This window comes from Aptenodytes patagonicus, chromosome 2, assembly GCF_965638725.1.
Source record: "Aptenodytes patagonicus chromosome 2, bAptPat1.pri.cur, whole genome shotgun sequence".
Lineage (NCBI taxonomy): Eukaryota > Metazoa > Chordata > Aves > Sphenisciformes > Spheniscidae > Aptenodytes > Aptenodytes patagonicus.
The window spans coordinates 124478609-124492651 of NC_134950.1; the positions used below are offsets into that span (position 1 = coordinate 124478609).

The 14043-nt window shown below is 40.1% G+C and overlaps 1 protein-coding gene across 1 annotated transcript in view; it reads left to right on the top strand.

Annotated features, from left to right (window-relative positions):
- Positions 1-13811, top strand: part of EAF1 (ELL associated factor 1) — a 20018-nt gene extending 6207 nt beyond the window's left edge. Inside the window, exons 3-6 of the mRNA XM_076331092.1 lie at positions 838-974; positions 3567-3733; positions 9850-10080; positions 12148-13811. Coding sequence (XP_076187207.1) covers positions 838-974; positions 3567-3733; positions 9850-10080; positions 12148-12194 — 582 coding nt within the window. The 3' untranslated portion in view covers positions 12195-13811. The remainder of the gene's footprint in view (positions 1-837; positions 975-3566; positions 3734-9849; positions 10081-12147) is intronic.
- The last annotated feature ends 232 nt before the right edge of the window (positions 13812-14043 follow it).

Here is a 14043-nt window from a genome sequence, read left to right on the forward strand (position 1 = left end):
TGCAGATAGACCATAGATTCTGCCTCCTGTAAGCCCAAACCCAGGTGTATGAGCCAGCCTGCGCATCGATGCAGTACAGCTGAGCATAACCTCAGCAGCATCAGTTAGCCAGCGTGTACCACCACATAAGTTTGTCTTTATGGCTTCTCAGTCTAAGCCATTAGACTTTTATGGCTCTGTGCAGCATTGTGTGGACTTGAGGACTTTCTGGAAGGCGTCAAAATACCCCATTTGCTTTTCAGAAGGCATTTTGGCGTAATTGCATGGCATCTACATGCTAATCTGACTTTGAAGAAGGTAGCTGTTCTTACATAGTTTGTGACAGTTGCTTGTAATGCACTATGAAAATACTGTCTTTTTTTTATAGATTAAATACAAAGCAGCTTAAATTATTTTTCAATTGACCACATATTTCTTTAGGCAACAGTTCTGCTACATGAATAATTAGAACTTTATTTCTTATCCAAACCCCAACATTTCCAGAGCAGAAATGTCAAGAAGATTTCTGACACTTGTCAGAGCCAGCTATGCAAATTCAGCTATGCTACTATTTTGGGAATGAGAACTGTAAATAATGGCAACCATGGAGAAGATGTTTTGTCACTGCAGAGACACTTAAAATGACGAAAGGCATAATATTGCTATGGGGAAACATCTGATCTACTGCATATAACTGTATTTTTCCCTTTTCATGAATGAACATTTTCTGTAGAAACTAAACATTAACTGCTTAGCCTCTTGGTCAGAATAATATATGTATTCATTTCTCTTAGTGTTTGTAAACTTTTGGGTAGGGAAATATAACCAAAAAAATGTGTGCTCTTTCTTTGATACCAGGGTTCAACTCCACCAATGACTGTGTTTAAAGGAAATAAAAGGCCGTATCAGAAGGACTGTGTGCTTATTATCAATCATGACACTGGGGAATATGTGCTGGAAAAACTTAGTAGCAGCATTCAAGTCAAGAAAACAAGGTAAAGCTGGGGACAGGGCTGTTGATAGGATTAATTCTTGCTGAAGTTTCTTCAGACTTTTGAACCAGAACTCGTCTTTTTATTTGTAGTGATGTTTAATTACTAAGCCTTATGGGCTTTACATGGCCAATTATCTTGCCTAAAAATGCAAATAGGAGTGTGAATCCACAAGTAAAGAATATGTAAATTCTCCACTGCTGAAAGGACATAATTATAGTTTGCAATTAAACACCTCTGATGATTTGAAGCTTTGGAATCTGGCTGAAGGATGAGATGTGTTTCAGGAATCTCTACTTAGCTGAAAAAGACCATGGAAATATTAGGCTGTCAAAAGGGTTGTTGGACTTTCTAGGTTTGTTCCCTACAGCTTCCTGTGGGAGTCATGATGCTTTAATAACATACTCTTAAGGAACAAGAAACACTCATCCCTATATTGGGTCAATGATATATAAAGTGGAACACAAGTCCAAAGCCTCCAGCTGGGGCGGGGAGGGAGAGAAAAGCTGTAGAAATAATGGTTGTGAGGTTTTGCCTAGAAGAATTGCTGAGGCCAGAAATCCTCTCTGACCCAATATTCTTACTTCAATGCACAAATGCTACAAAGTGTACAGTTGGAACATTTTTAGTAGTCTTGCTGCTCTGCAAGTACTTGAACTCTCTGGATCACGTTCTTTCAGCATCACTGGACCACAGGTTATTGAGATCTAAAGACAAAGCAGTTATTCAAATGTCTCGTGAAGAAGCAGCTCTTAAATAATTTTACAAGTTTTGCATTAACAAAAAAGAAAAAACACTTTATTGCAGTGTAGAACTTTTAGCTGCTAAAACTACTAGAAATGTGGGTTGCAGCTCATCAGCAGTTGGCTGGAAGTTTACCAAGAACACTTTGAGTTCAAAATGGACCGTAACACTCCTCTGATTCAGTGATGTGAAAAGTCATCCATGTGGCATTCATCTTGTCCAATGGACATGAACACATCATAGATGAGATTTGAATTCCCAATTTAAGTTCTGCTGGACTTTGTCCAGGTGAAGCTTACATCAGAAAGGAGCAAAGAAGTACAGGAGGGCCTGGGTTCAGTGAGGTGTTTGGATCCACTGAGTTTTGGCTCTGGTGAGGTGAAAAATATTTCAACTTTTTTCAAGCAGAGGCAGGGTAGTAAAAAATTGGGGATCCCTGTTTTGAGGAATAGTGCTTTGCAAAGTCATTCAGTTTTCTGGATCAGAAGTGTCATCTTTTTCATGGCTCCTTTGATCTTTAACAACCTGTTGACACTGTGGGAGCAGAGTTTTTAGCGTTAACGTCCTGATGACATTCGCGGTGGAGTAATTGCACTTACTCTACATAAAACCTTCTGTAGTTCCAAGAGCATAATTAATACTGGAAACAATCCTTTGCGTTTACCTTTCACATGATAAAGTATTCCCAAATCCTCACTTGTATTGTAAATGACTGTGTAAGCTGTATTAATGTGGTATCTAATAGCTGCATTTTAGCGATGAATTAAGAGGTGGTTCTGTGCTTAATTTTTGAGGTTGCATCTACAATTCAATGGGGCAGAGATACACCTGAGTTAGTGCTAAATGTACTAGCTCAGATACCAGAAGCGGTTTAGGTGAAGTCCCAGGAAGTTCCATGTGGGCTAGTTTAACTTGTTTCTCGGCGAGATTAGCTCACAAGCACAAAGTGTAACATTGCTGATCTGGGACCCACCTAGAACCGAAACTGAGCTCTAATACCCACATAAGCTGCTTCTGTGCTATGCTACATAAAGCCATAACCCCCAAAGGCTTTGGTGTTACACGATAACTACACCACACATTTTAACCTCATTATGGTGTACCATAGAGGGACCTGTATAAGTATTTTGTTTCGGGGTTCTTTTCTGCCAAGGATATTGACTGTTCTACAGTCTGAATCACATCATTGATTCAGTAAAAGGAAGAAATACCTGATTTGATTTGAACAGCTAGGCATAGCATTACTCTGAAGACGATTTCCCACTAAGGAAACAGCTTAAACTATTTTTAAGGGATAATAGCAAATGAATGAAAAACAGGAATTAAGTGCTTGCATGCTGTATTTAGCAGTAAGAATGATTGCTCTAGTCAGGTTAACCTCTAAGAGAGTTTGGTTTGAGATTATTTAATTGCAAGTGAGAAAATTGTTTCTTTTGCTGTGATTGTTTTAAGCAGGATTTTGTTATGAGTGGATTTGTTTTAGCATGTAGTTGCTTTAAATTGCTATGATTGCTTATTCTTCTTTAAAAATACAAATACTAATTGCTAAATTAAAGCCTTCATTGTTCTTCAAGTAGAGAATTTGGCACCACTGAACCACATCTGGATTTGAAAATACATTTTGTAAGGGTGTTGCAGTGTAGTTGTATGTGTTGCAGTGTAGTTGTATATGTATATTTGCTATTGGAAGCAAGCGTTGCGTATAGAAAGCTGTAATTCACTGTTTATCTTTATAAAACAAAGTAGAGATCTGTACAATAGGAAGTCACAGATGATGCATTAGTGCAAGCATATTGAAAAAATGGAACACAGTTGCACAGTACTGCTGAATATCTCTGGTTGTTTTTTCAGAGCAGAGGGCAGCAGTAAGATCCAAGCCCGAATAGAACAACAGTCTGCCCGAGCATCTCAGCCTCCTTCACAGTTCAGAGCCCCAACCAAGCCAGCAGTTGGACCTAAAACTTCTCCTCTGAAAGATAATCCTTCACCTGAGCCTCAGCTGGATGACATTAAAAGAGGTAAAGAAGGGTTTGTAGTTTCCTGGGTTTTGGTTGGTTTTGTCTTTCTTCTTTATAATAAAAACCGTGACTGTGCAATTTATAAAAACATGTTAGAATGTTCCGGGATTAAAAGATGGTACTTGACAGCTGGTTTGTCATCTTTATATCTCATTTTAAGGCATCTTAGTGAATTATTTATTCTCTTCTGCCAGCATAGATATTTCTCTGGCATGAGAGAACTTCCTCTTTGTGGATAATTTTCTCTCTTCCAAACTATTTCTCTGTTCTGAAAAGACGACAAGCATGAATTCAGAAACCTGCAGCTGAGTGCTAGACGAGTTGAATGGGTGTCTTAGGCAACAACAACAAGAAAAGCTAATGGTCCAAGATCTAGTTATGCAATCGAGTAACTTGGATGAAAGTTACTCCTGCACTGAGTAAGGTTGGAGCTATTTGCCAGTGGGACGGAAGGGCTGGGTGGCCGTGCCCCCATCACAAGACGTGGAGTTTGTGCCATGCCAAGCAGTGCTAGTAGGGGAGGGATGAGAGAGTGAACAACCCTGCAGCTTCCCCTTTACCACAGCCACTGCTCTGCAACTTTGATCACATCTGCCATATAGTTTATTAAAGTACCTTGAAGGGATGACTGGCTCAACTCAGTCTCCTGCTCAAGCAACGCTTTGGCTCAGTGTTTTGCTGCGGGCGGGGTGCACTTTCTTTGTGATATCTGGTTTTTCTGTGGATAACACAGTCAGAATGAGGAAGACTTTAAATTCAAATTTTTATTTGGTTCTCTTGTGTTTCTTGTCTGGCACCAGACGCAATTTTATTTTAAGATTGTTCTTTCTGTCTAGTTTTTTTTTTCCGGGTCTTTCTTTCTCTTTTTTCCTCTGTCCCATATAGCTATTTTTGCCTGTAGACTTAGCCTATGTTAATTGCCCAGACTATGTTAATTACTTAGCAGGGTATTTTTTCAGTTCATGGTAATCACTAGGTGACATTTTTACTGCTAAGCTATCTGTGTGTTTGCATAGGTGCTGACTGGTCTCACTCTTTCGCAGCAGTAGTATTTTCAATACCTGGATGCTGGTCAGCAGACAGAATCAACGTCTGAGAGTCTGTTAGCTACAGTTCCCTTAGCTGCATTGCCATTTTTATTTTCTGTGTAATAGGTAAGGAGAAAGATAACAGGTGATACATTAATTTAAAAATTTAATCAGTTGTGAATTTTAAATGTCTTTTCTTGTGGTGTGTAATAAGTTACTTAACCATTGGGGCATTCTTTTATATACATACGGCTATTTGTAAAGGTCTTTATAGTAAAATAATTACATTTGTCTAATGTGACAACTAGTCTACAAAGACCATTTTCTAGTGGTCTAAAATACAAGTTACATTGTTTAGAACTGTCTTAGTAATTTTTTGCCACCTGATCATCTTTTATTGGAAAGTACCTTGAAATAAATAACCCGTAGAGTTTTGTTTCCAAAATCAAGCAAAAGAACACCTGGCTTGTACTAAAAATAGGACTTCGAGTTGGTGTTTTATAGAGAGAGTCATTCAAGGCCCAAAAAGAGAGAGTGCAAATACCTGGGTAGGGGGTTTTTTGCTTACAGTATATACTCTTTATAACTTTTTTCCAGCATTGATTATCTAGAGCGTCAGCATTACTAAACCATTTATATCCTAAGAACCTACTTGGGAAAGGTAGAACTAAAATGGCACCATCGTACAATGAAAATAATGAATAAAACTTAACTGTAAAAGCTGTGAGAGAGTCTTCAGTCCTGTTATCTTCCCTTAATGTGTCTTTTTATGAACAAAGACTTGTAAGTTCTGAAGAGACTGTGTTCTTTCCATTCAACAGTAGCTTTCCTTTTGGGTGAAGTACCCCCTTTGTACAAAAGAAAACATAAAGCTGAAATTCCATGTTTTTTCTTTAATGGACACAGCACAGAACTTACAATCCCCAAAGGCGGTGGTTGAAAGCACCTCTGGCACTATGACATTCTCTTGCTCCCAGTATGCCCTACTTAAGGGTGTGGTAAGACACACAGCCCTCGTGATGTTTAACAATAGTTTTACAGTAACCTCAGTACAGGTTTCTGCTTTCCCCCGGTACCCTCAGCTGTGCATTCCCATAGCTCCCCTTACAGATGAGCTGGGAAACAAACTTTCAGGTAGGTCAGTTCTCTGTCCCATTACACAGCTGTCCAAACAACAGTGCTTGAGGACAGATTCAGAGCATGTGGGAGTTGAACCAGTCCTTTCCTTCATGCAGAGAGGCCTTTGGGAGGCTGTGTCTAGGGTCCTGCACCAGAGGAATCTTCTGCAAGCTTTTATATTGTCCTCCTGCCTGAAGGGAGCAAAAGAGAGAGTAAGAGCTTGTTCTTTTGAATACTTGGCTACATCTGATAACATTTCATTAAGCGGTGAACATTTGCACACATATACCACAATGCAGCCATTTATGTGCATGAAATAATCGGTGTTTATCAGACATATTTGACCACAACAGAAATGTTTTTAATAACATTGACATAATTACCGCATGCCGTACTTGAAAAAAAAAACCACAGAAACATATTTCTGGTTTGGAGACTGTAAATTCAGTGCTTAAAAATCTGAGCAGATCTTGTTTACCTAAAATGCAGCTGTAGTCTATAAGGATTATGCCATAGCACTGTGTTTGTCTCTCAAGAACATCTCAATCAAATTTTTTGCACTTCAGTGTAAAATACTGCCTCTTCTAGCTGCAATCTCCGCATACTCGAAGTGCCAGTATCAAGTTGATTTCTCTCCACCTTGCATACCATTATTAACAGTGAGCACTCTGCTATGGGCATACAACCTTATCCTCCCTAAAGCTGAATTACTTTATTTCCAAAAGTCCTTGGTATTTTTGCAGCCCAAGGTTAGGGCTTTGGTTAAAAAAATCTGCATAGCCTATTGGAATTGAGAGAAGAAGTAAGAACCCTTAGGTATGATTATGGAAAGAAATTAGGGCATTTGATACTGAATATATACAGAAGACAGCCCTGTTGAGAAAGGCTGTTCTGATTGTATAATGATACCTGACCTTGAATCTTTTTTACTCTAAATAAACTGCATTGACTGACAGTATGAAACAGTAAGCCGTTTTGTTTTCTTGAAAGAAAGCCTACAGTTGTAACATGAAATGTGCAAAAGGTAAGGTTCCCCTAGCAATGTCAGCTTTTTCAGATGATGTAGACTCAATTAAGGCAAGTGTTCAAAACTATACTATATAGAAAGCTTTTTTAAAAGTAACTGCTGCACATCCTAACTCTTGTCATCTTTTAAACCTTAAAGGCACATCAACATGAGGCGTTTGATCTTACGGCGCAAAAAGATCTGGGAAAGGTCTGACTCCTTCATTGTTCAGCTTAGCGTATATGTACGCATATGCACACACAGCTATTTTAATTGGAGGCACCACAAGGAAATGTTTAGCCAAGGCTTCAGTACCTATAAATCTGCACTAAGCATAACAGGCAAATAGGAAAATGCAAGATCGGACAATTTTAAAGCAGATGTGTTTTTCCTACAAGGCTTTGGTGTCATCATTGGCTTAGCCACCGTCTTTGACAGTGTGACACAAGAGGGTTTTGAACAGACTTCCTTAGTGTGGTCCTGCTGGAGTTCTGCCTGACAGACTTTTAGCGATGCAGCAGCCACTATAACATTAGTGAAAACAATTACTTTTTTGTCATCTGCACAGACGAGATGTTTAGAATTCTGGGCTCAAGGAATTAAGAGACAAGAGAGACCTGAGGGGAAGCTGACAGCCTGTGAGGCAAAAGTTGACTAGAAGATGGGCTCAGACCAAGTTTCCACCAGTGACCACTGTCACTGATAACCCCCTTAACTTCCCAGACCTTGAAGCTTGTGATAGTGGCGCTGTTTTGCTTTTCCTGCCTGTATTCAGCATAGTGGGCCTTACCACTTCTTCCAAGGCATTCTCCCTTTCCCTCCTCATAACCAAACCTCTTTTATGGGCTCTTAGTTTTCTGCTTCCCCGGCAGAAAACCCTCACTTTTCAATCTGACACTAATCTCTAATTCTGTTTAAAATTAGCCAGGCTAATCTTCCTTCCCCATTCGTCAGACTGCCTCACTTCCTTCCTTCAGTTATCCCATCGCCTACTGTATTGAGTTCAAACTTCTTGTTTAGATTTTTTTTTCTAGTTCTCTGGATTGCGTTTCTTGTTGCATCTTTTCCCTTTCACCACCAATGCCTCTTAGATCGCTTCACCTTCTTCACACTATTTTATGTGCTGCTTTCTGGGCTGCTATGTTCTTCTCAGCCCGTGTGCCAACGCTTCTCCATTTCAGCCATAGACTCTCTAGCTCTGTAAGCATATGTGTGTAATTCTCAGACACTTGTCCTTTATTAGACTTGTTTATTGTATCTTTTTGCAATATGGAGTGTGGTCTATAGGTGATTGTGCTTGCTGCAATCCAGGATATTCTAACAGTGTATTATTATCATCACTATAACTTACAACTAACAACTCCATCACTAGAAGTATGTGGAAATTTTACATCATTAAGCTAGGGGAAAAAAAAATTAAATCTGGGCATTTTAAAGGGAAAGAACCCTTATTCCTGTTTAACTTTCCTTTAGCTTTTGCCTATGAATTTCTTAGCCCTGAACACAGGGAACATTTACAATTTGAACTCCTCGATATGGGTAGGCTGAGAACAGTGACTTACAAGTGCTCATTTGCCTGTGTATCAGACTCCAGGCATGAAACGGATTTTTAAAGCCTGCAAGGCTGTGTTGGGAGGGAATAAGGGAGAAAGACATTACAGTACAAAGTAGTATCTTCTGTTGGCCTAATCATATATTCTTCCTCCCTCTTCCAGTGGTCTCTTATGCTATGTCTTCAAGATGAAAAAGTAAATTTTACCTGGCATATGAATAAAGTACAGAGGACACAGGCAGTTTAGTCAGGGATCTAGATTTAGGAAGTAAGTTGGAGGAACAACCCCACTATCCTTAAATACCCAGCTGGAGTTAGTCATATGGTTGTTTCCTTTCAATACACCTTCCTTGTCTCTGATTCAATGTAACTATAGCATTTGAAATTGAGCTCTGAACTTTGAAATTGAAAAATAGCAGTTTTAAAACCAGCAAAAGAAAACTTGATTTCTCAAACCAATACAGCTGAGCGAGAGGAACTCTCTCCAGCAAATAATGTGGAGGCTGAAAACTTAGCTGTTACTCTATAGTAACATTATTTGTTAGGTGCTGTTGTGGTATTCCAGTGTTTCTTTGCACTGGAAATGCTGAAGTGGGGTGTGTCTGACTTGAATAACTTCCCAGTTTCAGAGTAGCATCTGTATTTTCCTGGCTATTTGTAACCTCTGTAGCAGGTTAAGGTGTTATTACCACTCCCCAACATGTGAATATTCTCAACTATTCTCATCTGCCCCGCTGCAAAGTTATCTGATGTCATCCATCTGCTTCTGAAGTTTGTTTAAATGAGTTGTGTGACTTTGCGCTGGAGCAGTTTCATACATTATCTGAAGTCAAGGCAGTTTCTGTTATGATCATGTGCCTATGCCCCCTGGCCCCATTTTTGTTTTCCAAAAGCCTAAATGTCGCTGACATCTAACAATTTAGATTCCTCCAGATTAAGATGCTTTTAAAAAATGGGCTGGCTGCTGGCCTGTAAAACTCAATCAGGAATCATAGAATCGTTAAGGTTGGAAAAGACCTCTAAGATCATCGAGTCCAACCGTCAACCCAACACCACCATGCCTTATGTACTTAAATATGCAATGTACTTACTTTGTATGTAGAGCATATAACCTGTTGAAAATAATGAAGCAGGAAGTGCTTTCAGGAGTATAAAGTATATAAGTAATAATAGTGGAAGTGAAGGTTTTATGATACTAACCTATGCTGTTGCTTCTTTAAATTTAGCTACAACAACTAAGTAAAAAAGTTTTCAGAATTTTTTGGTTTTCCTTCCTGTCTCTCTCTTTCATGTGAGATATTTTGATGTGATAAATTATACTTGACAAAACTATTGCGATTTCACATTCTTTTCCAAAATTCCATGGGGCCCTGTTTATGGTTTCAACCAGATGAATGTCCTTTTATTTCAGAGCTGAGAGCAGAGGTTGAAATTATTGAGCAGATGAGCAGCAGCAGTGGAAGCAGCTCATCGGATTCAGAAAGCTCATCTGGGAGTGAAGATGAAAGCTCCAGCAGTGAGGGGGAAGAGCCAGCACATGTTTCCCCCTCCCAGCCACCGCACCAGCAGTATAACAACAGGAATGCTGTTGCTAACGGCACCAGCAGGCCACAAGGAAGCAATCAGCTCATGAACACGCTCCGTAAGTAAAGGCTTGCGTCTTATCGCTGTGGGAAGCTGCTTGAGACCACTCATTTTCTTAGCATGTTAGGCTAAATCCATGAAGTGCAGTTTGCCAAACAGTAATCCTAGGGAGTTGCACTGGCTGAAATATGTGGGCAGGTTTTTTGAACAGAGGGCTGAGATCTATCTGAAGGTATGGAGATTGCTACAGTCTGGTCTAGAGCCTGTGGGCATCAGTGCAAGGGCCCCCATTGACTGTGCTGAGCCTTGATTCAGGCCTCCAGGTGGAATGACTGGGTAGAAAAGCATCAGTGTGGGAGGATCTGGTGCACCAGAGGATAGGAATTATGTGAAAACACAGATTAGACATAAATAGTGGGGTTGTTACGTGTGTCAGTTAAAGGATTGTGAATGGCACAAGGCTGTCCTGTGGTCATAAATGCACAGTCTCTGTGATCTTCGTTATTAGCTGTATTGCTTTGTCAGAGTATTTAGCCTATACTGTGTTGGTCTCAGCTGCATCTTCACAAATACCACATTTCAAAGGGAAATTTAAAGTGCCATGTATTTGTTTAAAATATTACAGCTATGGCGTTTGCAAGCATTGAATCAGTACAAACTCACTCCACCCTTTAAAAAGTGTAAAAAATGTTTTTAAAGCGTAGTTTTGTCCCATGAGACTGCGTCTGGGAAAATGGTGTATGTCTGTGTTGCTCTTTCCTTATGCTAGATCAGGTATATTCTAACTCAGTGGAGTTAAAATACTGCATTTACAAGAAACTAGAACTTAGTTATCATAAATTGTTCTTAATTCCTCCTGAGGCATGTTTGCGTATGTCTCTTGGCACCCACACATAGTGAACTGGTGGAGTTTAAATACAGATAAATGTAGGGTTTCCAGCTTCGAGAAGACAAGTATATTATACAGACAATACTGAAAAGGCCTGCTGGAAAACTGGAGAAGCCTGTCAGTCTTCCTGTCAGTAATGAATATCTAAATGAAATCCAAAGTTCAACAAAGTCAGTAGGACTCTTTCCATTTCCCTGTTTCTGGTTGTGAGCTGCCTCTTCCCTGCTTCTCCTGGGCCACAACAACAATACTGCATAGGTCATTGAATGTCAAGAAGCCTCTGACTCCAGGAGAATCTGGGAACTGGTAGCCTAGCTCCTTTTTTCAGGCAATGATTTTTGCCTTTGGATTTAAAATCCTTTTGCCAAGGATTAATATGTCCTTGAGCACTGAAGTCACTGGTGACCATCTACGTGGGGAGAATCACCCCCAACCCAAGTGCTTGTTTCATAAAAGGGGAGAGGAGATGAAGAAATCCAGGGCATAGCCGCTGCATAGCTGCTCTGCAGCTGTTTGGGGCAGGGCCATGGGAGAATGCTGGAAGAGCTAGGTTCACTTACCAGAACACAAGCATGATTCTTGCCCCTTTTTATCCCCTCCACCTCGCCAAATCACAAGTGCTCTGCCAAACAGGGTCTGAGACTGCAGGTTTGGTCCATATCCTGGCTGCCTTTTGTCTGATCTCTCTTTGCACTTTGGAGGGGGGCCTTCACTGTCACAGCATGTGTCAGCTTAGTTCAGCCGATAGCCTTGAGTTGCGACGGCTTTAACATTCCTTTTGGTTTATTGACATGTGGAGGCCTTGCCTTGGCTACCCAAATGGCCTTAAAACAAAAAAATCTATTTTAAAAGGGCCGAGAAAGCCAGGGAATTCCCCAGTGCCTTGTCCCAGAGCCATATACGGGAGCTTGGCTGGGTGGAGGCTGTGGGATGCCTTTCGCAGCTGCTGAGGTGGGGAGTGCTGTTCTCCCACTAGGGAGCAGCTTTGGTGGCTGGGGAGCCAAGGATGCTCGGTTTGGCCCGCATCCGACCGTGTATTAGCCCCATGCAGCTCTTAATGTTCTTGGACATGGGGAGCAGTTCCATTAAATGACAGATGATATTTGCGTTCATGTCTTGTGTTATTCTTATTTAAGTCTTCCAGTGTAAATGTGACTGTTCTTTGGTTTGATTGCCATGAAATGTGAATTAACGCCTACCCACTTGTTGTGTTTTGTTGTTTTTTGTTTTCCATAGGAAATGACTTGCAGTTGAGCGAGTCTGGGAGTGACAGTGATGACTAGAGGCTGAGCTTTTGCTGTTTCTGTTACATATACATGAAGAACTAATTTACCTTGAAGTGATCCTATTGCTTACGAAGAGGAGCTGGCACAGAGATAGTTCCATGTGTGGAATTTTAATAGAAGAAATGCATAGCCCTACAAAATAGCAGATGTTGAGGGCTGTTTTACTTTGTGAATTAAGTGTATATTTTGTGTATATTCTTATTCTTTTAAAGCTTTGAATAGATATGTACAGTGGGTAAGCCAATATATGTTCCTATGTTCCTGTCCATCATCTGTAAGTTTAATGTGTAACTTTATGATGTCATCTAAAAATTTCTTTGTTTGTAGAAGATATTCAGCCCATCATGACTTTGGGGGGGGACTTTTGTATATAGCATGAGTATGAGCCAAGAATGAGTTTAAAAAAACATGCAGGAGCTAGTGTGTGCACTGAAGTGGGACTCTTATAAATTAAGTTTCAATGCTAAGTTGATTTCTTTGGTTTGGGACTTTTCTAATGTCTTTTTATTGCTATTTATGGTTGATTTAATGGACTTACTTTTAAACAGTTGGAAAAGAAAATCATAAAACCATGTTCGTCACAAACCTTGCTGCATCAGTGCCTTATAAGCAGGTTTTTTTAAGCAGAGCTTCAATTCCTGCCGCGTTTTATAGGGAGCAATACTGAAACCTCTTCAGATTGCTTTTGCAAACAAGAGCTGTATTTCACATACAGCCGACAGTACTCTGAGGGTAGTTACTCTAGCAAGATAAAGGATATACATCAGTCACCTGAACATGTCCAAATAAGAACCAGATCAGCATTTTCTTGTGCAACTGAAGTGTCTCATTTAACTCGGACATTCAGCCTGAGGAAATACTAGGAGCCCGATTACTAGTGTAATTGCAATGTCACAAATACAAGATACCGGGCTTACTGAAATTGTAAGACCAGACCCTGTCTGCAGTTTCCTAGAGAACGCAGAAGGAAGAGATGACTAAACAATTGTGAAACAGCAGACGTCTCTCTCCCACCACAGTTGTCTAGGTAGACTTTAGTTCATGTTGTTTGTTGGACGGGATCTCTGTGCTTGGCAGGATTATACAGAACATGAAATATTTGCCTAGGGTGAAATTCACCCCTGTTTAAGGGGGTATAAAGGGTGCCTAGTTGGATTATCATTAACTTTTTTTGCTCGCATGGAAAATGAGTGCCACAGGCAGCCTCTTACAGCTTGAACACCAGGCTGACTTTTTAAAATGAAAATTAAACTGGCATAGGACAAGTGGCGCTGTAGTTGTGGTGTAATCCAGGGGAATGGGAAGCTGAATTGGATGCCTCTCCCTTCTTAAGTGTCTGCTTTGCACTGCTTTTGTCTGTCTGTTAGTTTGTGTTTTAACTCCTGTTTGTTTACTGAGCTCTTTCCTTTTTTTTTTTAAGGTGTTGAAGAGCAAGGGGACATTTGAAGGGAGATTTTATTAAATGGTTTATTTTTTTGCATTAGATACATATTTAGGCATATTTTTGCATTATTGTACATACATTTAAAAATACTTGGTTTTTTAAAAGTGTTTTATGATGTGGGTACATATTTTAACAGACAATTATGAAATATACTTGATGTAAAGCCACAATTGCTCTCCTTTTTTTTTTCTTCTCTCCCCCCCGCCCCGTTCCTCCTCCGACAGTAAAAGTGCTCTGTTCTAACAAGCTTGTACCAATTTGGGATTTTACACTTTGGTGCAGGAGACCCGCATGGTAGTTGGCAGTCTAATTAATGCTAATACTGCTCCTGACTTTTCCCCAGCTTAAGATTTGAATAAGCAGGGAGACATTTCTCTGATGCTATTTCCCCGTTACTGGAGC